The sequence below is a fragment of the Chelonoidis abingdonii genome, chromosome 2 (genome assembly GCF_003597395.2).
Source record: "Chelonoidis abingdonii isolate Lonesome George chromosome 2, CheloAbing_2.0, whole genome shotgun sequence".
Classification (NCBI taxonomy): Eukaryota; Metazoa; Chordata; order Testudines; family Testudinidae; genus Chelonoidis; species Chelonoidis abingdonii.
The window spans coordinates 293611456-293639356 of record NC_133770.1 but is presented as its reverse complement, the minus strand read 5'-3'; the positions used below and the strand labels follow the sequence as shown (position 1 = coordinate 293639356).

The following is a 27901-nucleotide window of genomic DNA, read 5'->3' as shown; positions in this document are numbered from 1 at the left end:
ACAATCCCTTTTCCCTAAGCATATTTTTATTCCTTCTTATTACCCTTGCAGAGTTTGCAGGTCTAGAAAACACTGGCACTACTTGTGTGACTAACAGTGCTATTTATACTGAACCAAATCTGAGACTATCCGCAAATCTGAGACTTTTGGGCTACACCTCTCTCTTCCTGATGTTTTCACATGAAATGGCAGGGAATTTAAAACAAGAATTTTAATTTCTCAGGATGATATTACAAAAATACCATGAACGCTTCATCTAAAGTTATGGATAACATAATGAAACTATACCCAAATATGTGAACTGCTGAAATTTTAACAATGGCCACTGTACTAAGCTAGCAACAAAATTCATATCAGTCCTTCAACAGATCTAGAGATTTTTCACAGTATCTAAAAAGATAATAGCAACAGAATATTCCCAGAGATAGAATAGGTGTGGATTTTAACTGGTACTAGGGTTTTATGGCATGCAATCATTATCACCACCCACCTGAAGATGTTGACAATTAACTGCAAAGTAATCTGCTGAACTTCAGTATTCAGTTTTTGCTGCCAAGCCCTCCTGCGCATTTGTAGTTCAATAAAGTCTGTACTGGAGCTGAAGTGACAGAGTTCTAGATCATAATGCAATTGAAGGCTTTCAACTCTAAAAAAGAGAAAATTAATGAGTTATTCCTTAAAAAACATTCTTGTGTGGTATGGGCAATATTTGCCTTCTAATAAGTCAGCAATGACCAGGGCTGCCCAGAGGGGGAGGCAAGTGGGGCAATTTGCCCCAGGCCCCCTGCCCCAACAAGAGTTTTTCGGGGTCCCTGGAGCAGGGTCCTTCACTCACTCCAGGGGCCCCGGAAAACTCTCGCAGGGCCGGGGCCCCGGAGCTTCTTCCACTCCAGGTCTTCGGCAGCAATTTGGCGCCGGGGGGTCCTTCCGCTCCAGGGCAGAAGGACGCGCCGCCACCGAATTACCGCCGAAGAGGAACCCACCACCAAACTGCCAGGTCTTTGGCGGCAGTTCAGCAGTGGGGGCCCGCAGCGGGTCTTCGGGGCACTTTGGCAGTGGGTCCCGGAGCGGAAGGATCCCCCCGCCACCAAATTACCGCCGAAGCAGGCCTCCCCCGCCCCGCCGCCGAAGACCCCAGGCCCCCTAAATCCTCTGGGTGACCCTGGCAATGACTGCATTACACCTTAAGTGAGGTGGCCATCATCTGGCTTGCCATGGGAAGGAGTATACCACTTTAAGGGCTAGGGGGCGTAGAGAGGCACAGACACTGCTGCAGAAGCAGAACAGGTCAGCAAGGCAACACCAACTCATCCCCCAGGAACCTGAAGGGCAGGGACTTGAAAAAGGGCAAGCCCTCCCTGCACCAGCAAGAGGTGTTTGTTAAAGGAGCAGAACAGAAGGGGTTCAGAACGCCTATGACTAGCTCAGCAGGGAGACAACCCCTCCCCCCTCCTTTATAGTCCACCTTAATCCTCATTTGGGGAGTAGAGGGGAAAGGATGTTAAGGTCCCAGCAGCAGGTTGGCTAGGGATCAAAATGGAAAAGGCGTGTGGTGGGGGGAGGGGAGGGGAGAGGGAAGGGTCTGACGAAAGCCCTCAGGTAGATATTGAAAGACTTAAGTGTACAGTGCGGGTAACTCCTTATGTGCTGAGTAATCCCAGACATCTAAATGATAAATCTGTGGCCTAATTAAACCATACCCAGAGTCTATCCTTCTTCCAGTATAGACTGATCACGATTATGGAATACCAACATTAGTACCCATAAGGAAAGAAGCATTACATTGATCAGATAATAAAGAAGGGATACTGTGGTTGTGTTTATGACATATGCACTGTAACTGTATAAAGCTACCTGTACAAAAAGTTCAATTTACCCTTGCCCAGTCTGATATTTTTATTTATGTGAAGTAAACAAAATCTGTCATAAGAGTTTTCCAGGATTTATCCTACTTACGGCACGAATCACTCAGATTTCTTTTTACCTTTTTATAAATAGGTCTGCTGCTTGTGAAGGGACATCTGGAATTATCACCTCATCTACAGATGATTTTGAATGTGTAATGTCTCCATTATCAATGTTGATTAGAATTAAATCTTCAGCTTCCTTTTTAAAAACAAACATGTTAATGATTAAATACAGTAACTCCTCGCTTAACATTGTAGTTACGTTCCTGAAAAATGCTACTTAAAGCTAAACAATGTTAAGCGAATCCAATTTTCCCATAAGAATTTATGTAAATGGGAGAGCTAGGTTCCAGGGAAATGTTTTTCGCCAGACAAAAGACTATATCTATCTATGCATACACCAGGGGCGGCTCTAGACATTTCGCCGCCCCAAGCACGGTGGCATGCTGTGGGGGGCGCTCTGCCGGTCGCCGGTCCCACAGCTCCAGCGGACCCTCCTCAGGCACACCGCCAAAGGCTGCCTGCCTGCCGCCCTCCCGGCGACCGGCAGAGCGCCCCTGCAGCTTGCCACCCCAAGCACGCGCTTGGCATGCTGGGGACTAGAGCCGCCCCTGGTATACACACACATGCACATACATACCTATATACACACACACATAGTACAAGTTTTAAATGATTTAATACCGTACACAGCAATGATGAATGTGAAGCTTGGTTGAGGTGGAGGTGTCAGAGGGTAGGATATTTCCCAGGGAATGCCTTACTGCTAAATGATGAACTAGTAACAGGCTGAGCCCTCAAGGGTTAACACATTGTTATTAATGTAGCCTCACACTCTACAAGGCAGCACCAATGAAGGGAGGGGAGACAGCATGGCAGAGGGAGAGACACACAGAGTGAGTGAGAGAGAGAGACAGACGTGCATTGCCCCTTTAAGTATGCTGACCCACCTTAGGTATACTGCCTTTTTAAATAGATTAGCAGCTGCTGTCTCAACTTGCTGCCAGCAAGCTCCCTCCTCCTGAGACCTGTCATGTCCCCCCTGCTCTGTGGAGATGGCCTGATGGGGAAAAGGAGTGTGGGGAGGAGGGGGGCACCTTGACATTAGCACTCCTCTTCCTCTCCCCCTTGCACAGCAAGAGGAGGCTCCCAGGAGCAACTCCAAGGCAGAGGGTAGGAGCTGCACATGGGAGTCGGGGGAGGACAGCTGAACTGCCTGGCAATTGACAGCCTGCTGGGTGACTGCTGCACAGGGAACTTAGAGGAGCGGGGAGCTGAGTTCTCCTGCCAACAAAGCCACTGCCGCTTGTGGGGGATGGAGAGTGGGTGAGAGGGAAGTTTTCTGTCAGCAGGAGAGCTCTCTCCGGGCTGACAAACAGCAGCTACACTGCGTGCCTTTTAGCGGCACGGCTGTAGCAGCACAGCTATGTCGCTAAAAACCTCGTAGTGTAGCCATACCCTCACAAACCCTCAAAGAAATGTAGATCTCTAAATTTTGGGCCCAAACCATCTGAGTGTGTCACTTTGAGCAGTTGCAGTTTTATTTTTCACTGAAAATGCTCTTTATATATCAACCCACAAAACACTTGTTAAAATAATATTAAAATTCAAAAAAGAAGAAACTGTGAATCCAATTCTGAAACTCCATTCTAAAAAACTCACCTTTACATTGCTAAAGTTGATGTGTTAAAAATGCTAATCTGGAAATCCATCATGACAAAATTAGGAATTTGAGTCCCATGTATTGCACAAAAATATTAAGCATTTTCAAAGCTGTGCTTGGTGCCGCAAAGGAACAAGCAAAGATATGGGCCCTCCCTGAAAAATGTACAGTGTGAGGGCCTGATGCATGTATGTATGTGATTGCAGTAACTCATTATCAAGAGTAAAATTCCCACTGGCTTCAATGGGATTACCCCTGCACATAAATTACATCTGAGCATACATACATTTACAGGATTGGGACCCAAATCTGACATTACATAAACAAGGATCATAGACCATAGTGGGGAAGGAGAGGAAAGACAAGAGTTATCAAGTAATTTTTATTCTTATAACTAAATGATGGTTCTGTTGAAGTTAAAAAATCTTTTTGTAAGAAATCTGGCAAAAATTTGTTTTAAAGAGGGACTGAACTGAGGAAAGGGAGGTGGCTTATTAAACAGCCCTAGGGAAAAGAGGCAGCCAGAGTGGGAATGTTCTATGACAAACCTGGCTAACTTCTTCAAAATGATCAATGTGACATCCCATAAGAAAAGACGTTGGGGCCATTACAAAATCCAGCATCTGATGAGATAGAATAGGTACAAAAGTGTGTTGCCATTGAATAGGATGAAGGTACAACATGAAGCATTCAGCTATGAGTGTTAGCAGGGCCCAGTCAGAAGAAAAGAAAACAATCCTCTGCTCTGTTAAGATGCAAGTTATAATCTGGAAACAATAATGAAAATAACTAATATTAGTTACATAGAGCAAATTCTGTTAAAAGCATCTCCAAGCACTTTACCATTTACAAATGGACGTTCACCTTCAGGGAGATCAGTGTTACAGTAATACACATTTTACCCATTGAGAAACTGAAGCAAATACAAGTTAAAGGATCCTTACACAGGTGGAGTGCTAGGAATAAGAACCGGGGTGAAATACTGGCCCCACTGAAGTCAATGAGAGTTTTGCCATTACTTCGGTGGAACCAAGATTTCTCCACAGGAGTCCTGGCTATCAGTCCACTGGCTCTAGCCACAAGACTACAATGTAAGAGGCCTTTATAGCACCAAAATTAAGGGATAAAAAGCCAAACCAGGCACTGATGAAACGCACGAATGGACCACATACATTTTAGAGAAAAGGGCCATAAATTGTTAAGCTTGTATGGGCACTATTACCCAAACGCACATGTATCCAGATGCACTAGAACTGGGGTAGGTAGCCTATGGCACATGTGCTGAAGGCGGCACGCAAGCTGATTTTCAGTGGCACTCACACTGCCCAGTCCTGGCCACCGGGCTGGGGGGCTCTGGATTTTAATTTAATTTTAAATGAAGCTTCTTAAACATTTTAAAAAACCTTATTTACTTTACATACAACAATAGTTTAGTTATATATTATAGACTTATAGAAAGAGACCTTCTAAAAACGTTAAAATGTATTACTGGCATGCGAAACCTTAAAATAGAGTGAATAAATGAAAACTCGGCACACCACTTCTGAAAGGTTGCCGACCCCTGCACTAGAAGGAGGTGATCATGCACAAGATTTTCAAATGGAAAGGCTGGCTGTGCACCAAATGCAAGCAGACAAATATGTGAGATAGTGGGCACGGCTAAAAAAATAAGCCAACACTGCCTATTTTCTGAACTGAGATGGATTAGATGCGCACTAGGAACACACCAAAGGCACAGATGAAACAAGGATCCAGTCAGCCCTTCAGTTCAAAAGAGGAAGCAGCTGAGGGGGACAATGGTGATGTATTAAAAACATAAGAGGGGTTGCTCACAGGACATTGTCTTGCCTTTCTTCATTAATTACATTAGACACATAATGGTGGCAGCTGTTGTGGCTCTATTGTTATGGTTGGTGGAGTTTTACATTTAAAACAGATTGAATTCTCTGCTATGTATGATAAAAACAGTGTATACTCCCCCAAAATTACAGCACTTACTGTTTTAGTATGGAATGAATTTTATGGGAGTTTTCAAGTAAATCTGTTTAGTTCAGGAGTTTTAACAATTGGTCCTTTAAGAAATTTAGCACCTGGTGTTAGATCATGAAGAAAAAAGAATAATCAAGCTAATGTGTCTTTAAAAATCAGTTTAATCTAATCTAATCTGGACCTCAAAACACACAAATGCTTTAATCAGAAACATTTATTGCATGGTGTTACCACACGGAGTTAAATTGTTTGAGTGCCCTAAATGGGCATTTCCACATATTTTTAATGTGTTAGAATTTCTTTTAACTTTAACCTTAGCTCTGAATTTCCTGTGTTTACAAGTGTATGATTTGGGGATAATTACATCTCTCTAATGTATTTAACCTTAAATTACTGATATGTACTCTCAACCTGAACTCCATCTTGCAGATTTTTTTCGGGGAACAAAACAAATAAATAAATCAAGGTAACAAGCAAAAAAAATGTGACACTTTACAGAATCTTTGAAGTTTTTTGTTTTTTTTTTATTACCTGTAGCACCTGTTCTGGTTTGAAACATAGTAATGGAAGATGAAGATCCAAGTCAATAATTGGACTGTCTGGGTCCTCCCGTGATGGAAAGACTATCTGAAGTGGTTTCATATTAAATATCTGTAGTAACACATGATTTTCAATTAATTTTTAATGAAGAAATGGTCCCATAAAAATTTTAAATCCCAATTCTAAACAATAAAATATTACCGTTATCTGACAGAAAATTATTTGATATATATAAGCACAAAACCTAAAATTTAGCTTTATATACAAAAGATAATTGCAGTACTGGAAGTATTGAACTCAATAATAACCATTTCCATAAAGATTTATAAAGCATTGTGTGTTTCTTTTCAGTCTAATAAGAGATTTTAGATACTGAAACAGATACTAAAATAGAGGAAATGAAATACATTTTATAATTTTGTAAAAAAGGTATTTTGATGTAATCATAATAAAAACATCATCTTTAAGGGACTCTTGTCAATTAGGTCTATTGCAAGTTTAGTCTAACTGCATTCTGTCTTTCTAGGCTACCACTGCCTTTACCAGAGCAATATATGTCTGGATTCACCTGTTTTATTATCTAATATTTTTTCTTCAGTTCTAACTGAGAAACTTTACCAAAACATAATTTGTAATTTCACTGCTTGCTGATTACAACTTAAAATGGAGGCCAGCTTATAATGATTGATTTGATATAAATAAGGTTAATAATGAAGGAGCTGAATCATGCCAATTAGACACAACCCACAGACGGAGCTGTGGAAAGCTGCACCATTCCAAAAGCAGCTTCTTGAAGCTCCCAGGTGCACATAGCAAGAATATACTCCTTTTTACAGTGCACCTATATATGGTCCCCATTAATGTAGTATCTGAGAGCCTCACAATCTTTAATGTATTTATTATCCCAACACCCTTGTAACATAGGAAGTATTGTCCTCATTTTGCAAATGGGGAATTGAAGCTAAGTGACTTGCCCAAGGTCTGACAAAACATCTGTGGCAGAGCAGGGAATTGAAACCACATCTCCCAACTACTAAACTAGCACTCTAACCATTCAACAACCCTTCCTCTCCTCACTACCCTATCTGCTGTGCAGAAAGGGCAGAGCTATGGCCCCACCTTCTCCCCACCTCTTTGGTGTACCATGTGTCCATTAGAAAACAGGGTAAGAGCAGTCTATGCCCCCAAAGCACAGGTACTGACTTCAGTGGCATCACACTGGCATTAAAACTGGTGTTACAGAACATGCCCCATTTTACACAAACAACAACATACTTAGTATTTTATAGCAAGTAATGTTAAAATAATTATGAAATTGAGCTTCACTAATTACCAAGTGGAGTGTTCCTGGTGGAGGACTGGGTATTAAAGATAATTTTGCTGCAAATTCTTTTATACGATCATCAACGTCTAAATCCTTGAGAGGTCTCAGATGTACCAGCAAGCTGAAATGGAAGTATGTGAAATATTTTTTTAAATGTAACATGCAAAGACGCTAAAAAATAAACTCTTCCTTGATACCTTAAAACCCAAAAAATTGTTGGTATGGATAAAAGTATTACTACAACTATTCAACATCAAGTTATTAGATAATTTAGAGGCTCCAATTGATTTTAACATTGCTGCTGTATATGAAGCTGCTCTTTCATATCTTTCACACACAGCTTTATTTATTCTTCATGTGTGCAAGTCTATCAAATGTTTCTATTTTGGGAGTTTAACTTCTTAGTCATTTCAAAACCACAGAAGGCTAGAGATTATTGGAAATTAGCCCGTTTCTTGCAGGTTCACACGCACTATTCAGTTATAAATTAAAAATACACAATCCAAAAAGAGTTACTGCTGCAGCATTACAATTGAGAAATTAAATGTACGTCAAACTCCAATTTACTAAAGTATCATTGCGCAAATGTAGAGTCATGCAATAAATGACCATTAAAATGTGTTATTCAATGTGCATGGATTGTAAAAGAAATTAATAACTGTAAGTTAGAACTTTGAATTTCCTGACTTTTGTGCATATAAATTTTCAATTTTAATTACATTATCAGATTTTGTTTTTTTAAAAAAATGCTTTGGTTCATTTTTTGTACATAAATATGCTATTATGCTCGCCTGTGAAAATAAGTTTAGACAGTTGTCCGCTCCAATTCATACCACAATATTATCATATTTTCAGTGCAATAGAAGTTGTGATTGTGTCTAACTTAGGATTTAAGCTCCATGTGGAAGTAACCATTTCTTTCCCTGTGTTTGCCCACTGCCTAGCAAAGAAACAGAGCTCCACAGAGCACAATAAACTGGAGACCACCAACTGTTCCCCACAATCAGAAAATGTGGATCCTGATCAGCCACGAGGAGACAAAAGACAAATATGTAAGAGTTTATTCCAGCCAATAACTGGAGGAGTTACATCATAGAGAGGTTCTACTTTTAGTGCTGGAAGTCCTTTCTGACAAACTACAAGGTGATGTAATGACAGTCTCAGGCCAGGTCTACACTGCGACTTTAAATCGGTTTAATGGCCGATATACCGATTTAACGCTGTACCCGTTCACACGACGTCGTCATTAATATCGAGTTAAACGGCTCCTTAAATCGATTTCAGAACTCCTCCCAGACGAGAGGAGTAGCGCTAAATTCGAAAGTGATAACTCGGATTAGGGTCGTGTCGACGGAAATCGACATTATTGGCCTCTGGCTAGAAGCTATCCACTACAGTGCACACTGACCGCTCTGGTCCGCAATCCGTGAAACTCGGATGCGGAGTGCCCGGTAAAACAGGAAAAGCCCTGAGACCTTTAGAATGACATTTCCTGCTTTCACGTGTCCAGCTCTGATCAGCACGGGTGGCGATGCAGTTCAAATGCATAAGTAGCTCCTGCATTTGAACTTACGGGAGATACTAGATCTGATCGCTGTATGGTGAGACAAATCTGTTTTATCAGAGCTCCGTTTAAAGAACAGGAAATGCCAAGCATTTGAAATTAAACTCCAGGTACACAGCGGTGGTGACAAACCGTAACGGGAGCCAGAGACTCAAACGGAATGCTCATGGAGGGAGGGGGTAATGAGGACTACAGCTACCAGTCTCCACAGCAGTCTCTGAAAACTATTTGCATTCTTGGCTGAGGCACCCAATGTCTGTAGCTTAATACACGGTGTCTTGCATGGTTCACGGAACAGCTCGTCAGTCTCTTCCCCCCCCCAGCACGTGAAAGAGAGTAAATAATATATTCCTTGAGTACTGTAAAATGTCACCCTCTGTGTACTGGAATGCTGCTGCAGAGAGTACACGAGGTGTTGACAACGGTCGGATACCGTTTGTGATCTCAGGGTCCATGATTGCTGTGCTTGATGGCGTTTGCTCAATGCACTCCGGGAAAAAGGCGCCAAAGGGTTGTCTTGCTGTCTTCACAAAGGGAGGGGTGAGAGCTGTACCCAGCACCACCCGGGGGCAATGTTTTCTGCCCCATCAGCAAGCACTGTGCTCTCAACACGAAGTGGGAACGATGGGATAGCTGAGGAACAGCTACCCACAGTGCACCGCTCCTGAAATCGATGGTAGCTTTGGACCATGGACGCAAACAATCGATTTTGTGATCCCACTGTGGACGCACTAAACCGATTTTATTAGATCTGTTTTGTAATATCGGTTTAAGCTAATTCGAAATAATCGTGCAGTGCAGACGTACCCTAAAACACAAGATATAATCAGACTTTATCTTTCTTAGCACTGAGCCAGCCATTCAGCAGTCATATACAACCATCTAATTTTTCAAAAGTGACTAGTAATTTTGGGTACATTTTTGGTTGTCCAATTTGAAACACCACAGAGAGGCCTGACTTCCAGAAGGTGGGGTTCCATGTTTTCTGAAACTCATACTTCAAGATATCTCAAGTCTGCCACTTAAAAGTAAGTTACCCAAAATTACTAGTCACTTTTGAAAAGTTAGACCAATGTCCTCTCCTGAACAGAAATCTGTATAGATTATTTGGCCAGTAGTTTCAAAATTCACTCCTAGTTTGGTCCCTCCTTTCAGATGATGACAACTCTTCTCTATCAAAGCCACGGTGATCCAATCTTTTCCCCCCCATGATTTTGCCATCTCTTCTCCTCATCTCAACCTCCAACCCCACTTTCTGGCCCCATCCCTTCAGCCAAGCAAGCCTAAGGGCTTGTCTACACTGGCACTTGACAGCGCTGCAACCTTCTCACTCAGAAGTGTGGAAAAAAAAAAAAAAAACACACCCCTGAGCGCAGCAAGTTTCAGCACTGTAAAGCGCCTGTGTAGACAGTGCACCAGCGCTGGGGGCTAGCTATGCCCCTCATGGAGGTGGTTTTTTTAAAGCTCTGGGAGAGCTCTCTCCCAGTGCTCTGACACGACTACACAAGCCACGTTAAAGCACAGCCACAGCAGCACTTTAACATTGCCAGTGTAGACTAGCCTAAGCTTGATTCTTTAGAACTAGTCACCACTGCTCCTTAGTTAACCAAGGGGAGGATGGTTTTCAGCAACAAAAGGTGTTGTCTCCTACAACACACTACATGCACTGCTTCTGCAGAACTCCCAGACCCTGAAGCTCAGGGAACAAGATCCTGGAAAAAGATATCAAATCCAGGTCTCTTGTACAGCAGGGCAGACCACTATACTGGCTAAATAATGCAGTGCTCTCTCCCTTGCTGGAGTTTTGAGGAATCACTCTGGCCCAATGTACCCGAAAGAGATACTTTATTCAATTGTGACCAGTTCCAACTATCTCTGCATAATAGAATATGGGCTTCTGCAGCACCCCTCCCCAGACTTCCTGTCCACAAAACTAAAAAACTTAAAGTACAGTTCCCAATACCTCACTTGCCGCAGACCTCTTCCTTTTTTAATTATTCGATCTACCTACCCTATCCTAAGAGAAACTCGAGTTGTCTGCTGCCTTTCCCACCAGAAAATTCAACAGGAATGCTTTGGGTGTCTAAGTGTAACTAACGAACACAAGAACCTGATTTAGCCACTAAGACCAAAGTCACTAGTGATTTGGGGGAGGGGCTCAATTTTTGGGTGGTCAACTTGAGACACATCACAGGGGCCCGATTTTCAGAAAGCACTGAGCACCCACACACTGAAAACTGGGCCCCTTTAAGATCCATACTCTGAAAATTGGGACCCTTTAAGGAATTGCAAGAGAGTATCAAAAATTAATACTCTCCAAATCACTGGTCACTTTTGAAAACCTTAACGTAAACCTCTTGCTTCTCCAGCACAGATAACAGAAAAATTAAAATAAACCAAGGCAACAGTTTCAGAGAGCCACATAGCAATAAAGCTGTCCTCAGAACAGAATACCTGCAGCTCTCCTAGACTGTCAGTGTGAAGTATAGCAGAACTCCCTAATGGTGTAGAATTTCAACCAGGAGGAGTGTCCTCTGTCTTCCACACATCTGAAAATTTGGGCAGGGAGAACTGATTTTCAGCTTTCTGGTATTTTGAGCCAAAGTAAAAAATTGTACCCCAATTAAGTCATACAAAAGGGGCTCAGTTATAAAGATTGAAAAGCTTTCCACAATCCTCCAAGCAGAGCTATGGTCCTGCAAAAAGTGTTCAGTGTTCTAGTGGAGAAAAATTAATTCTGAAAAAAATAATGGTTCAGAGGTTATAAAGCCAGAAGGGACCACAGCGACCATGTGTCTAATACGGGTCATAGGACTTCCCTAAATATATTCCCATTTTAACTTACTAGAGCACATCTTTTAGAAAAACATCCAATCTGGATTTAAAAAATTTCAGTGATGGAAAATCCATCACAATCCTTGGTAAATTGTTCCCATGGTTAATTACCCTCATGGTTAAAAATTTGCACCTCATTTTTAATCTGAGTTTGTCTAGTTTCAAGTTACAGTCACTGGATCTTTTCATAGAAAGGTATATTACATTGGAGAGAGTCCTCTGATCAAACTTCTGTTCCCCATATAGGTATGTAGGCTCCTTCCATTATGGGGGCTTCTGGACCTTACCAAAGGTGTTTTGATTAGGCTTCTTTGTACTGTGCCTGGGTTCCAAAAAACTACAACTACTTCCAATTAAATTGTAGCGGCTAGGCACTGTAAGGACTACAAATCCTACGATGCAGCATTTGGCATCTTCTGGGACACTTTGAACTTGTCTCTGCAATCCTGTATCTGGACAGAAGTGGAAAGTCAGGAGATCCTACAGGATCCTACAGTACTGATAGGCTGGGAAACTGGGTAGCTGGAAGAGAGAGAGGAAGCTGAGAAAAAAAAAAAAGATCATGGCCTGAAAAAGCATGTCCAGAATTTCATGAGAAGGGAGGGGAGCCAGCTGTGCTACCTTACCAGATTTAGGCATCCAGCAACATAGGAACTAGTAGCAGTTGCCTGTATTTAGATCCAGAGATTTGCAAGACTCAGTTGCCCAGACGTCCCAGCTGAAACCACATGAGCAGTATTAAGGACACACTGTACCTGCAGGCTTGCTAGCAGTGAGCTCTAGCTCATTTACTCTCTCTCGTAGCCAGCTACTGAAAGTTGCATCCAGAATCGCTGGCTGTACTGGCAGAACCTGTGGCCTGGTCTACACTACGCGTTTAAATCGATTTAAAGAGCATTAAATCGATTTAACGCTGTACCCGTCCACACTACAATGCCCTTTATATCGATATAAAGGGCTCTTTAAATCAATTTCTGTACTCCACCCCGACCGAGAGGAGTAGCGCTAAATTCGATATAACATATCGGATTACGGTTAGTGTGGACGGAAATCGACGTTATTGGCCTGCGGGAGCGGATATCACAGTTGCAACACGACCCGACTACTGACACATCTTGAACTCGGATGCAAGCGGGCAGGTAAATAGAAAAGCCCCCCAATTTTGAATTACATTTCCTGTTTGCCCAGCGTGGAGCTCTGATCAGCACGGGAGGCGATGCAGTCTCGAAATCCAAAAAGAGCTCCAGCATGGACCATACTTGGGAGATACGATCTGTCGCTTGTATTGGGGAGACAAATCTGTTGTATCAGAGCTCCGGTTCAGAACACGAAATGCAAAGCCGTTTGAAAAAAATCTCCCAGGATACACAGCGCTGCGTGACAAGCGTAACGGAAGCCAAAGACTCAAATGGATGCTCATGGATGGAGGGAGTCACTGAGGGACCTCCGCTATCCCACAGTCGTCCAGCACACAGCAGTCTCTGAAATATTTGACATTCTTGGCTGAGCTCCCAATAGTGTGTTGAGGTTTCAAAACACAGTGTCTGGCAGTGAAAGTATACAAAAAGAATAGCTCCCCAGTTCACCACACACGTAGAAAGAAAGGATAAGAATCATTTCATGGACATTCTTTCATCTCAACCCTCATGTGCCACCTGAATGCTGCCTGAAAGAAAACAGAAATGCGATCCACAACTGCTGAGCAGATGAAGCAGACACAGGAGTACCGCATCCTCACTCAGCCTCCCCGGATGTGGAGCACGCCGTCACAATATGACTCATCAATCTCGTCGTCACCAACTACCAAGACCCCCCGTAGAGTGCTCCTGCCTGCCGCACTCCCAGGCCACTAGTAAGGCCGACAGCCAAAAGATAAGCGAACCCTCAGAGTACTAAAAATGGGAATGAGCTCCTAGAGATGGGTACAGAATGGCTTACTGTTCTTCATCAATAGCAACTGGGGGCTGAGCTCATCAGCCCCGCTCCTTTCCTGTGTAAAGAAAAGATCGTACTGCCTGGACTGTCATAGCCCCGGGAGGACTGCTCCCCCTCAATTCATCTCAACTAACAGTCCTGTTTCTATTCCCTGCATTCTTTATAACTTCATGACACAAAGGGGGGGGGGGAAACATGGCCCGGTAAGCGCAGGAAGGTTGGGGGAGAGGGAAGCAAACGGGTGGGTTTGTATGCAGGGGCACCCCCTTGATACTGACACCGGAGCAGCGTGCCTGATACACTGTCCTCTAATACACTGCCCCTTATTCTAGGCAGGACTGACTATTTTTAGAACATAAGGGAGGGATTGACCTCAACGTCCCCAAGTGAGTCAATCCCAATTTTTGCCTTTTGCATTGCGCCCTGGCCGATTTCAGCAAGGGGCACTCATGATAGCAGCAGACAGTAAACAGAGGGGGAAGAGATAACCCCGTCATCTCACTTGCCAGTTTTTCTCCGGCAGTAAGACGGTAACATGAACGACCGTAACCATCTCTGCTATCATTGCAAAAGGCAAGTGAAGTGCTGCGTTAGCGCTGGAGTATCGCCTCTTCTCTCCGCGGCATGCCACGTACAGATAACGGTGCTGGAAATAAAAAAAAGAGCTGAACGGGCTCCATGGTTGCCGGTGCTAAGTGGCGTCTGCCTAGGGCAAATCAGGGAAAAAATGGCATGACAAGGATTGTCATGACTGTTTTCCCGGAGGAAGAGAATGACTGAATGACATTTACCCAGAACCACCCACGACAATAATGAATCAACACCAGAATTCCAAGGGGCGGGGGAACGACCAGCGGAAACTACGGATAGCTACGGAAAGAGCTACCACACATATGCAGCTTCAGAAATCGACGTTAGCCTCGGACCATGGACGCACAACACCGAATTACTGTGCCTAGTGTGGCCGCATGAAATCAAATTTATAATATCAGTTTTATAAAACCGATTTTAGCTAATTTGATATTATCCCGTAGTGTAGACGTGGCCTGAGCTGTGCCCACAGGCAAGCGTGAATATCCCAGAGACTATCCTCGATATTTTGGGAGACCTTGTCAGTCCCCTGGGTGGCGTGGTATGAAAGTCCTCATGCTAGAGTCAGCATCTTGTCGCAGGCTACTCAAGATGACAACCAGGGAGCTTGTACAGAAATGCAATTGCCTGTTTAGAGTTGATAGCTGATAATAATCCCAGTTATAAAACAGCCACCACTGTATCAGTTTTAACCTGCTCTATATAAAAGTGTCTCACTTCCTATTATCTGAGATAATTCAGATAATAGGGTAATTCAGAGATACCTAGTGCCAGCCACCTTTGAACTCCTGTTTGTCATACTCACAATTGTAAAGGGTCTGGGATTTTAAAACTACAAGGGAGCACGCACTCTGGAGGTGCTGATGGTGAATGTTCTTGTGGAGGGTTTAACGGGTTTGATTGTTTTTTAACGTAAGTCTGTTGCAGTGAGTAGCGATTAAGTCACAACCACTAGCTGCCACCTATTCTCTTGTCACAGCTGGATACAGTAGGTACCCATTTTATTCTGTTGCACTGTCATTGTATTTTGCTATATTACTTTGAAGTAAAGCTGCTCGTGGATCCAACTTGCCTATTGCATCGTTTAGGCCAGAGTTGTTCCTGGAAGCTACCAAGGTACCCTACCAGAGTTACACAGTGCATATTCAGATGGAGGCACAGCCAACTGTCACTCTTTCTAGAAGTATAAAGCTGCTGCAGATAGGTGGACTGAAGATTCCCACCTACCCAACACCGCCACTAGGACCTCCCCAGGATCTTCATCATCCTTAAGAATATCAGATGTACAAGCAAAACATGAGCACTTGCCAGCTTCCAGGGAAGAGAAGGATACAGCTACTTATAGACTGATCAAGTCACTCCTTAACCATCTCTCTGTTAAACTGAACAGACTGAGCTCCTTCAGTCTTTCCCTAGTATATGCCTCCTAGGCTATGCAACAGACATTACCAGCACAGCAAGAAGGCTGGTCAGTGTTCTGAGGCACAAACAGTACCTTAGCACGCCCAATAAATCATGTGTCACAATTAGTCTGGTTAAATCCTGGCATTTGCATCAACAAAAAGGAAAAATGTACAAAAGGAAAGGAACAGACAACTTTAAACAGAACTGTGCCTATTTATGTACAAACGCTCCCTGACTTACCCAAGCATTCCAAGCCTTGCATAAATCAAATTTTGCGTAAGTCGGGAACGTATACCTGACAATTACGCAAAAAAAAAAAAAAAAAAGAGCTTACGACACTTTTTCTGTAAGTTCGGATTTGCATAAATCAGGTTTGCATAACCCGGGGAGTGTCTGTACTACTATAGTATCTGATAGTGATGCCTTGTAAAAGCCTGCCCAATGGAAATGAGCTGTGGGAACAAAAAAATATACTTCAAGCAAAGAGATTACAAAGGAGTGTACGAGTTCTCTAACACTATTAACGGAGCATGATTTACTTTAGACATTTTTCAGAAAGGAAGGCCTTCTAACAGCATCTTTGGGCTGGCTCACAAATGTCTCATAACCTTCTGTAGAGCAGACTTGGGGACATGAGAGAGAGAGAAAGAGAGAATGTTCATCCATCCAAGAAGGGGATTCACTCAGAAATGGGTGGTTGCCACCAACTAAAAGATGCTTTTTTTCAGTTTAGCTAGAAAGGAGGAGAACTTGTGGCCTAGGGACAAGCGTACTAGACTAGGCTTCATGAGACCTGGGTTCTATTCTTGCTTCTCTGTGCCTCAGTTTCACTAACTGTAAAATGGAGATAATGATATTGATTTTTGTAAAGCACTTAAGATCTACTGATGAAAAAAAGTGTTATATTAGAGGTAAGTATTATTATTGATGTGTGTCAGGACACGGATAGCATACAGCCACACTGGAATAGAAATACCTGTTCAATGAAACTCTTAACTTCTTGAAAAGAGCTATACTCCTGTAGATTAATCCAACAGCAACAATGTTTCGTAATGGTCTGGACTCTCAGTTGTTTGCCTTGGAGACAGAGTCACACACTCCCCTGTCTGCCTGTCGGTTAGTTCTGGCACTAGAATCACCAGCACTGCCCATTTGTAATGCAACAAGTATTTATAAAAGTAAGATTAATGGTACAGAATATAAAGATCTTGATTGTTCTGATGGAAATTTCCAAGTCAGTAATGTGACTCAAGGTACCCACCAGGATTTAATGTATCCAATTACAAAATATGAACATGTCTCAGATTTAAAAAAATAACTGGGACAAGAGCAAGTTGTAACTTCTACCATTGGCTTCCCTTTGACTTATGTTAGGAACTTGAGCTGAATGCCCAAAAAAGATAAAAAATCCCTCAGATATCATGTATGAATAAAAATATCAATCCCATTTAGGGCCAAATCCTGTCCACTGGAGGTGCTGGAGCATATGAACTGTGCACAGGAGTGTTCCAGGAGAACTAGAATCTTTCACATACACACACAAGCTTCACAGCAGAATAAGTAACAGCAAGAGACACCTTCTTGCCACCAGAACTATCCTCATTTCAACTTTCAAAGTCCTGTTCAAGTCAGTGTGTTAGAGTTAAAAAAAAAAAAAGGAAAGAATAAAATTGGAAAAAATTGTTAGGTGACCTTAAAGATAGAGGATAATACTGTTCCTCTATAACAATGTCAGTCAGATCTCAGTGGTTCAGGAGCCAAATTAGTGATCAGCATTACTCAAAAGAGCCACCACAGTGAGAGTTTCACTGTTTCATTTACTATTTTTATTTATATATTATTCTCACAGCAAAATGACTGACCAAGTGTTATTACTCTATCAACTACAATTGGTTAGGAACATAGAAACAGCATCCTAATTGATTAATAAATTAAATCACACAGTATTTTAATATCACGCACTGCAAAGGGCTGCAGGAGACCCATTAAAGAGCCACTTGCAGCTCTTGAGCCTCAGCCCGAGTATCACTGCTCTATAACAGAAAGCCCACAGGAGAGTCTGCATTTTTTGTATACTGCAACCTATGCTTTGTGGGGATTTTTGCTGGTCTAGCATTCTTGGGGAATGGGAGGAGCCTGGATGGTGGATTTGCAGCCACATGGATCCATCAGCCAAATCGCTCTCTGCAATAGGAGTTAGGGAAATCGCTGGAAATAGAGGCTGCTGCATACCTGCTGCATGAAACTTAAACATAACCAAATCTGAGTAACCAACTGCTAAAAAAAAGCCACAAGCTGAAGGCTGAAGTCGGATTGCTAATATTCCATCTACACTGAGCATGCTCCCCACCTCTTCGCTTCAACCTGCCACACAGAATTAGATTTTCAGAACACAGATAAAATGGACAGAGGTGAATGCTTTCCCCACAAGAAAATATTCTCTTTCCTTGTGGAGACTGCAGAAAGCTAAAAGCCAGGAGAATGCAAGATCTAAATTTTTTTACTAACTAGTGTTCCATGAGGAAACTGACGTGATCATACACCTCTATCCCGATATAACGCCACTCAATATAACACGAATTCAGATATAACGCGATAAAGCAGTGCTCCTGGGCGGTGGGGGGGGAGGGGGAGGTGGCTGCACACTCTGGAAGATCAAATCAAATTTGCTATAACACGGTTTCACCTATAACGCAGTAAGATTTTTTAGCTCCCGAGGACGGTGTTATATTGAGGTAGAGGTGAGCTGGGTAAAACTTTCTTTACTTCTGCTACATTGCACAGGTGGGCCAGTGATAGTCTTTTGTTAATCATATCCTATGTCTCTGAAAGGTTCTGTTTTATCACAATGGGCGTTTGTCCTTTGCTCCATATTTATAAGGAGACTGTCCATTAGAGAAGCCAGTCTCTGCTCTGTCCCTCCCGAAGCATCAGTAAGAGGAGTTTACAATTATTAACGTGCAAAACCATGCTCTGAAGTGTCCCTAGCCTCTATTTGCCAGAAGCTGGGAATCCGAGACAGGGATGGATCACTTGATGATTATCTGTTCATTTCCTCTGAAGCACCTGGCATTGGCCATGATGGAAAACAGGACACTGGGCTAGATGGAATATTCATCTGACCCAGTACAACCGTTCTTATGTTCTGTCTTTATGAACAACTATAAATTAGCATTAATGATTGACAATGAATAATCATTGGGCCTTGGAAAGTGAGTGAGTGACTATATAGCCTGGTGGTTAGGGTATTCACCTAGAGTGTGGAAGATACAGGTTCAAGTCCCTCCTTCGATGACTAATTATTTATAAATGGAACAACTTCAACAGGAGAGATTGACAGAGCCCTGTTCCACAATATCCCACATAACCCAATGGTGAGGATACTGGCTTGCAATGTGGAAGACCCAAGTTCAGACCCATTCTCCACATCAGGCAGAGGGGTTAACTGAACCTGGTGGCCCACATGCTGGGTCAGTTTTCTAACCACTGGCTTAAAGCTTATAAGGGATTCCTCCACAACCTTTTTTGGGGGTGGGGAGAACTATTCAGCAAATTCATGAATAGGTTCCTGGTATTTTTGAGACTTCTCATTAGTTGAAAAACAGCAGCAGAAACTCTTGTTTTTTTCATTTAGATTATTACAGCAGGCCTACAACCACAGGTTATTCAGCACTGTACAAACGTAAAAAGACAGAGTACCTGCCCTAAGGAGCTTACAATCCACTTCAGACACAGGTATATACATATTAAACAGGCTGAAGGTGAAAATGTGAAAACTTGAGATAGTAGCCCCCATAATAAATTGAGGCTACGATAACCAACAAAACAGTTTCCCAAGTTCCATCCCATCTCTTGACTTACCTTTAAAGCTGAAGTATTTTAAGAAGTTTTAGAATGTAGATTATTAGTCTCACTGTTAAGCCTTCAAAACAGCGTGATTTGCGAACTAAAAGATTCTCTCCTAATTTGCCTGTGGACTATCAAAATCCAAGTAATCATGTATTCCTTCACATAGAGTGGCTAGGTCATCTTATTCCACAGTGTGTCTAACCAGTTACAAACAAGTTTACTTAGGCTCATTGTGAAACTTATTCTGTTCACAGTGAAGTGTCTTAAGATTATTTTCCTCAAATAGAGAGACCTGTAGAATTTGAGATCTTCCAGGGAGAATCTAGATAAATCTATATTAGAAATCAGTTCCCTGCAGATAATAATTTTGCACAGCCAGATAAAATCTCAGAGAACACCAACACTGGAATTTCTTTGAAACTGCATTTCTATTTTGTTACCATCCAGGTGGTTTTTGTTTTAATTTTGTTTTTTCCCTGCCTCATGCCATAATCACTTATAACAAACTCCAGTTTTATTGTCACTCCAACATTCCCACTACATTGTCAAAATCTGACAATTCGTACATAAAGGACTGACTTGTAAATGTATTTGTAGCACAGACATAAATGATGTAACAGTAATACTCACCAAGAGAGACAGTCTTTAAGGGCATTAAAATATGGATATCTCGATATGACACAAATAGCAAATGGTATGAAGCAGCCAAAGGCTTTAGCAGTCTGCACAGATTCCCTGTGGGCCTGCCCATTTGAAGAGATATAACCATCCTACAAGAAAGCTACATATTAATGCTGTGATGTTACTCATGAAATTATAGTTGGTATTTCTGAGAGAATCTAAGCAAGTTAGACACCCAACTCCCATTGAGATTTGGACATCTAACTCCTTAGACTCCTTTAAAAAAATTCTCAGTGTGTAAAGTTTAGATCCCCCTGCTAAAAGCAAGTTATTTGCACTATGAACATCTACCAATAACATGGAGTATACAACTCACAGACATTAAAGCACCTAAAAATATGCTTAAGGCCAAATTTTGCTCTCAGATACTCCAGCACCATTCCCACTGAATTCTATGGACACTGTGCTTGAGTACATGGGCACAATATTGTATTATGCGAGGAGTACTTCTCTTAAAGTAAGAGTTGTTCTATACTGGCATTAAAATATACAAATATCCAATAACTTATGTGAAGCATCAAATTAAGTAGGTATTATCATCAAAATGTATTACCTAATTATTTAAGGAAGTTTTATTAAAAGTGTAAGGCAAAAAAACATACTTGCACAGGTTGGTAATACTGTGCAACAACACCTTAGGTTCTGTTACCACAGACATCTGTGAAGACCAGAAAATGAATGTGATCCTCTTTTGATTCAGAAGTTATATAAAGTCCTCCTGCAAATAAGACAAGTACTTTTCAAAACATACATTTCTGAAAAAAAGTTTGTTTTAATAGTGCAGCTTGCACTGCTATAGTTATAGCAAATGTTGCTACTTTACTTCCACTGTAATGCTTCATTTTAAAGGGATTATAGCACACCTACATAATTCACTTGATCTGAAATTGTTATAACAACACCTTAAGCCATACACAAATTTCAATGAACAAATGAAAAACACTGCCCAGCTCAATTTGTATTTGTGATATGCCAAAAACATATCACAAAGTCCAGCTGATGGACTTTTGCCTTTTTTTTTTTTTTTTTTTTTAAAAGAGGCTTACGGGAAATGGTCTCTACTTTAGGGACATCCTAATTTATATAGTACTGGAGTGGGAAAGGGTATTCATTCACAGTTGGAAGGAAAATATTTTCTTCAACCTAAAGGCAGAGAAGAGGTGAGGTGAGGTGAGGTGAGAAGACAGCCTAAAAAACACCATCAAATATAGGAAAGAGAAATTTGATTATAAGCTCTCTTGGGCAGGGACTGTCTCTTTGTTCTGTACTTGTACAATCCCTGGCACAATGGAGTCCTGCTCCACGAGTGGGGCTGTGTGGTACTATGATAATACAAATAAAAAAAATTAACTTGTCAATATCCATAAACCACCACAATAAGGGAAGAGGTCTGTGACAGTATTATTGTTATAGGTCACCAAATTGATAAAGTATTTATAACCATTTCTTAACTAATAGTTAAATGAAAACCACATAATACCTGGAAAGCATAGTTGTGGCAAACCAATAAGATCAATATCTTTTGGAACACTAATATCTTCGGTATCAGGTGCTTTCTGTTCCCCATTTGGATTTTTCACATTTTCAACCTTAGGTCTCTCTCTCTTTTTTCGGAAAGAACGTCGTTTTGTTTTATTGAAGTTACTACTATTTATATTAGTCGCTTGAATCACTTCTTTGCTGATAAACGGAGGCACAAAAACTGACAGAACTTCTGGATCAAGGGGAGGAGAGTTTCTCTCTTTTTTCTGAGAAATCTAAAAACAAAATAAGTAGACATTTATTATTGTTCTTTTTAATGTATTTAGCCATATTTTCCATTCTGCCCTAGTGATTGTAAATGTGACAAGAATGTATTTTTCTTCTTTCCAGTTTCTTAAATTTTCCCTTCCACAATCTCATCCTAAGCCACTGAAGTCAATGGAAAGACTCCATTTGTCTTCAGTGGTCACAGCATTAGGTCTTTAATCTTAATCTATTCATGATTCAAGCCTTATTATTTCTCTTTGTCAAGCAACGCTTCCAAAGCTAATGTCAGCACATACCAAAAAGATACTTTCCTCCTTTCATGTGTTCTATTTGTCTTACAGGCTTCTCAGAGATAAACAAGAACAAAAAGGAAAATGTCCACATCCCCTCAAATGTATCCTTGGTTTCACAAAAATTACACTTTTATTTCTTTTATACTAGTTTTCAAAAAACAGACCATACTTCTACATTACCACACATTTTATACCACACAGTTAAAAAATGAATGCTACCAACACTATCACAAAAAAAAAAAATATGGTAAGAGGCATTTTAAGCACAAAGAGTGTAATAAGGTACCTATGGACCTTAATGAAGTTTTTCCCTCTGCCTTACATAGGTACATGGCCAGACACTATAAGATTGTGTGGCAAACTGCAATGCTTTCTGGTAAGTAGCTTTGTAAAAAAAATACTGTAGTTCTACAAACTCTTGCTCTATTTTTTTTTTTTTTAAACAATTTACCCTGGAAGATTTCAGGAGATGGGCAAGGGGGCGGCTGCTGCTCCCTTACATGCCTGTGACCGAGCGTGGGGCCGTATCTGAATAGTTGCATCTCTAAACCCTTGGCTGCAGCAACAGATTAATTCTACAACCTCAAAATTGTAAGAGCAAATTTTGTGCGTCCTAAGGCTGTTTGGAAACCAGGAAGCTATGCCTCACTGTGATTGAATGTGTGTCTCAATCTTCAGATCTTTGTTTCAAGGCTAAGTGAAGGATGAATCAGACCTATGGCTATTGACTTTCAACTTCAAACATAACATAGTGTGCGTGTATATATATATATATATATATATATATGAAAAAATATTCCCAAAGGCACAATTCTGCCCTTTCCCTCCTGTACATATTTCCACTATTTTGAACAGCTCAACAGTAAATCAATGCTGTATTGCTTCATTTAAAAACAGGCCTTTTTATATCGAAAGTTTTGGAATTAAGAAAAGTTTTAAATGACTTACCTCTGTCTTAATGGGTGGGTCAAACCAGCAATTTCCTCCAGACTGGAGTGTACATACAAAAATATCTTAGAAATTATATATTCCTTCTAATTTTTCTGTATCTTATGCTATTGCAGTACACTTAGTACATTTCAAAAAGAAATTAAGAGTGAAAAAAAAATCACCCTTCTACAAACACAATTAAAGAACTTATCTCTGCCACAAGGACTTTACAGTCTAAGACAAAGGTTAGATAAGTATCCACTGGGAGATCCAGAAGATGGAAGTTAACTTAAAATATATTAATGTAATAAATTGGGCTGGTGACTGACATATTACTGACATGGTTAGAGTCTGAAGCTTCATTTTTCTCTTAATTGGCAGTTGTTCTCTAACTTCTAATGAAGTAATCAAGAAACAAGACATTCATAATTTGATCACTACTAAAACATGATTTCCCACTAAAATGTTTAGTAGCAAGGAATTATCCCTTAGCCCTGAAACTGTTACACAAGAAAAACAAAAGAGAGTTACTTTGGTGGCAGCAATCAGTTTGTATTAAATCCTCTACAAGAGAATTACCAAATTTGCTTATCAGTCAACTAATAATTCACTTGTATTCAGGGCTATGACACTTCTTTGCTATAGAGTTCTGGATTATGTCCACGGATTTAATAGCCTCACAATGTGACATCTTGTGGGGGTGGCAGTTCCTTTATGTCACTGTCTCCAGCAGTAGCATTAAATCCAACCTCTCTCTTTACTGCACTGTCAGTCCTGACACAGTGACCTTATCGTCAGGATCAAAGTCAGCTGATGTTAAATTTTCTAGCCAAAGTCTCATCTTTTAACCTTGCAGTTCAGGGATTGGGAGGGAATGTCAACTTTCACCTTCTATATATTTATCACACTCTTCCACTGTTATCCAATAATATCCTAGAAGTTAGTGATGGAAAAGATTACCTACTTAGTTACCTCCCCCACACACCCATAATGTGCTAGGTCATGTACAGGGACAGATATAAAGACAGACCCTGCCCCAAATATCCTACCATTCCAGAGAAAGAAAAAGAGAAGATAAAATAAGATGCACTGGAAGACCCAGAGGAGAGTGCAATCTTAAATATATTTGTTTTGTTCTCCTGATCTCATTCTCTTCTCATCTAAGGGTACGTCCACACTACCACCCGGATCGGCAGGTAGCAATCGATCTATCAGGAATCAATTTATCACATCTCATCTAGACATGATAAATCAATTCCCAAACACTCTGCTGTCAACTCCAGAACTCCACCAGGGAGAGGCGGAAGCGGAGTCGACGGGGGAGCCGCTGCCGTCAATCCTGCGTCGTGAGGACGGGAAGTAAGTCTATCTAAGATACGCAACTTCAGCTACGAGAAAAGCGTCGCTGAAGTCGATGCATCTTAGATCAATATTCCCCCCCCCCGCCCCCGCCCCCCAGGTAGACCAGGCATAATACTGGAATAAAGAAGGTTTCATGAAGAGTATTTGTGGAGGCCATGGAAGAAGTGCCTCGGGGGGAGGGGGGGGGTTTGAAAAAAAGAGAGGATTAGAACATGCCCATTGGGACGGAGAAGTCCTCCCATGCAGAGAGCACAGCACAGAGAAGGCAAGAAGATAGGAGTGAGAAAAAGAAATGAACAGGGCGTAAAGGCAGATGTGCAGAGGCTGAACATGGTGCAAGGTGGAGTTTTGAGCGAGATAAGCAATTTAAACTTTATATGGTGGGTAAATGGTAAGGGATGAAGAGGTCTAATCAACAAGCAAGAGAGATATCAATTTAGCATCTCACTCTGTATGGACAGAACAATGCAGGCAGGCAACCAGAAAGGAAAGCAAGAGATCAAAATATGTAGAAATTGAGGCAAAGGAAAGGTTTATTTGTTTGTTTGTTTTTTAAACAAAAAGGGAAAAATGGCAAGAATTGCTGACAATTTGGATATATGGAGAGGAGAGGGAAGAATTATAGAAGACTTTAATAGCTAAAACAACAGAGATTAAATCCCTCCTTTAAGTGCAAAAGACTCAACTTAGCTTTAACTACAGAGCTACAGCCAGCCCCTCACTAATAAATAGAGAACACAAAAATAAAATTATGTAATTTTGTATTTAATTCAGTAAAACCTTCCATTCTTAAACATTTACATGGAGAAAACCCAGAATTTCCAATCTGTCAAACCACTGTGCTGCAGAAACCAGGGAGCCTGGCCACAGAATTTGTATGATAATACTGTGACAGGGACCAGAATTTCTCCCTTAATGTTTTCATTTTACCTCATTTCAGTTACCAGACACCATTGCTAATAAATCATCATAATTAGAGTAGTTTTACTGTAGTTTAACTGTACACAATTTTAAGAATTGATGCAGTGTTATCATGGGGGGGGACAAAAAGCATAAATATAAAATTCAAAAAAAAGTCATATCTTAAAAGTAACATGACTTATTTTCTCATGTTATTGCACATACTGTGCTTCTCCTTATTCTTAAAAGTTGTTTGTTTTTTAATGGGTCACCACCACCACGAGGAGGAAGAAATTCTACTCCTAGAAGAATTAAACCCATAGCTGAGAGTTTACTGGGCTGGTCCTTTATTTCTCAGCAGCATCACTGATGAGCTCCTGCTTTCTAACAGCCTCCCATGCAGTCCATGGATTCATTTGGCAGGTCTCAAGACTCAATGTTACAAATTTTTCCATGTTTTAATATCACTTGAAGACTCAAATTAGTTAAAGGCCTATAGGTTTAATCACAATTAGCTGATATAATGCTGGATGTGATTTATCCTGGACTGTACAAAGTCAACACTGTGCAAAATAAATGGATTCTTCACAACCACGTTCAGATATGGTAAAACTATGTAGTGTAGATCAGCCCTAAGGGAAACTGGTTCATCCATTTACCATTAAAACCAAAAAACACTCATGTCAACAGTCATTACAGAATTTGACTCCAGTAACAAACCTACAAAAATGAAACAAAAGGCCCCTACTACAATCTTCAAGCTCCTGTACTGAACTCTACTGCCAGCTAAAATCTTATATCATTCAAAGTGAGTGAGAGTATCAAAGAGGTCATTTGAACCCACAAATATGTGAGATAAAATTGCTATTAAAAGAAAGCACAGAATAAAGTTGAATGAACGAATGATGTAAACATAGTATCTATGAAAGAAACAAGAATTTCAAAAACCAGCTTGTTAGGGTTTTACATGGACCAGGAAGACTTCAATCATTTTGACTTCCACTATCATATCTCTAGGGTTGCGCTAATGAAATCCTTAACTTCCCCTTGCTTCTAGTAGACCTTTTTTTGTTAATGTAAAAATACATCCACTACTAAATGTCTGCCTAGAAAAAGATCTTAGTTGTTCTGATTGGTAAGTTCTGATCAGACAACATTCTCACCTTTTACATACTATTTTTCTGAGGAGCACTTGGCAACTTGCTTATGTGCAACACAAAGGAGTAACCATCATGATCACCATCACCACAACATGCCAGGACATCAGAATTTGACATCCCACAGTTTGGGCTCTTTTAGCCAAACACAAAAAAGTCAGCCAGAATCATTGTGATCATCTAGTCTGACCACCTGCATAACACAGGCTATAGAACATCCCCAAAATAATTCCTACTTAAACTAGAGAAGATGTTCTGACCTGACCAGATGGGGAAAAGTAATCAGTTAACAATACCATCTGCACTGATGTGCCCTGCACAACTCTAAGGCCTTGGCTACACTGGCGCTTACAGTGCTGCAACTTTCTCACTCAGGGGAGTGAAAAAACACACCCGAGTGCAAGTTACAGCACTGCAAAGCGCCAGTGTAAACAGTGCCCCAGCACTGGTAGCATGGCTCCCAGCACTGCAAGCTAATCCCCACAGGGAGGTGGAGTACCTGCAGCGTTAGGAGAGCTCTCTCCCAACGCTGGCGCTGCGACCACACTCGCACTTCAAAGCGCTGCCACGGGAGTGCTCCTGCGGCAGCGCTGTACGGCTGCAAGGGTAGCCAAACCCTAAGACATGAAGCTATATTTAGTATTACTCACTCCTGAGCGTGTCAGTTTCCTCTTCCGCCTTTTTCTCTCTCTCTAGTAAGATTTTCCTTGGTTGTCTAAACTAACTCTATATTTGAAACGCTTTGCTGCATTCTTTTGACAAGCTAAAAGTGATAACTAGCAGCATGATCTGAAGTGAATGTCACAGACATGCAAAAGGAAAATATCATATATACTCATTCATAAGCTGAATTTTTTTAGTAAAAAAGGGAGTCGGCTTATGAATGGGTATAGGGAGGGGGGGAGGTGGGACATAGCCCCCTGCCCCGCAAACAGAGGGTGCAAGGAGGGGCAGCACAGCCAGCAGAGCAAGAAGGGAAGAGGCAGGGCCAGAGTCTCTTCTCTTCTGGCCACACTGCTCTCCCCTCAGCCTCCGAAGCAGCTGCAACTCCGGGGCTGGCAGGCTGCGTACACGCAGCCCAGCCCGGCCCACCAGAGCAGGCTGTGGCCAGGCCAGAGAGATCCTCCCCTGCCCTGCTCCAGCTAAGGTGGGAAAGGATGGGAAGGGGAGAAATGGAGTGGGGGGGGGTCATAGGCTAGGGGTGGGGGGTGGTCACAGGGGTTATTCC

At 41.5% G+C, this 27901-nt stretch overlaps 1 protein-coding gene and 1 pseudogene across 2 annotated transcripts in view; both read right to left on the bottom strand.

Annotated features, from left to right (window-relative positions):
- Window positions 1-20312, bottom strand: part of LOC116819768 (DENN domain-containing protein 3-like) — a 56418-nt gene extending 36106 nt beyond the window's left edge. Inside the window, exons 1-6 of one of the 2 annotated variants that reach the window (XM_032771754.2) lie at window positions 20232-20312; window positions 7433-7544; window positions 6091-6210; window positions 4119-4337; window positions 1985-2106; window positions 491-646 (exon numbers count right to left, since the gene is read on the bottom strand). In XM_032771754.2, coding sequence (XP_032627645.1) covers window positions 491-646; window positions 1985-2106; window positions 4119-4337; window positions 6091-6201 — 608 coding nt within the window. In that variant the 5' untranslated portion in view covers window positions 6202-6210; window positions 7433-7544; window positions 20232-20312. The remainder of the gene's footprint in view (window positions 1-490; window positions 647-1984; window positions 2107-4118; window positions 4338-6090; window positions 6211-7432; window positions 7545-20231) is intronic. The other variant, XM_032771755.2, reaches the window with a different exon arrangement.
- Window positions 20228-27901, bottom strand: part of LOC116819769 (DENN domain-containing protein 3-like) — a 24176-nt pseudogene continuing 16502 nt past the window's right edge.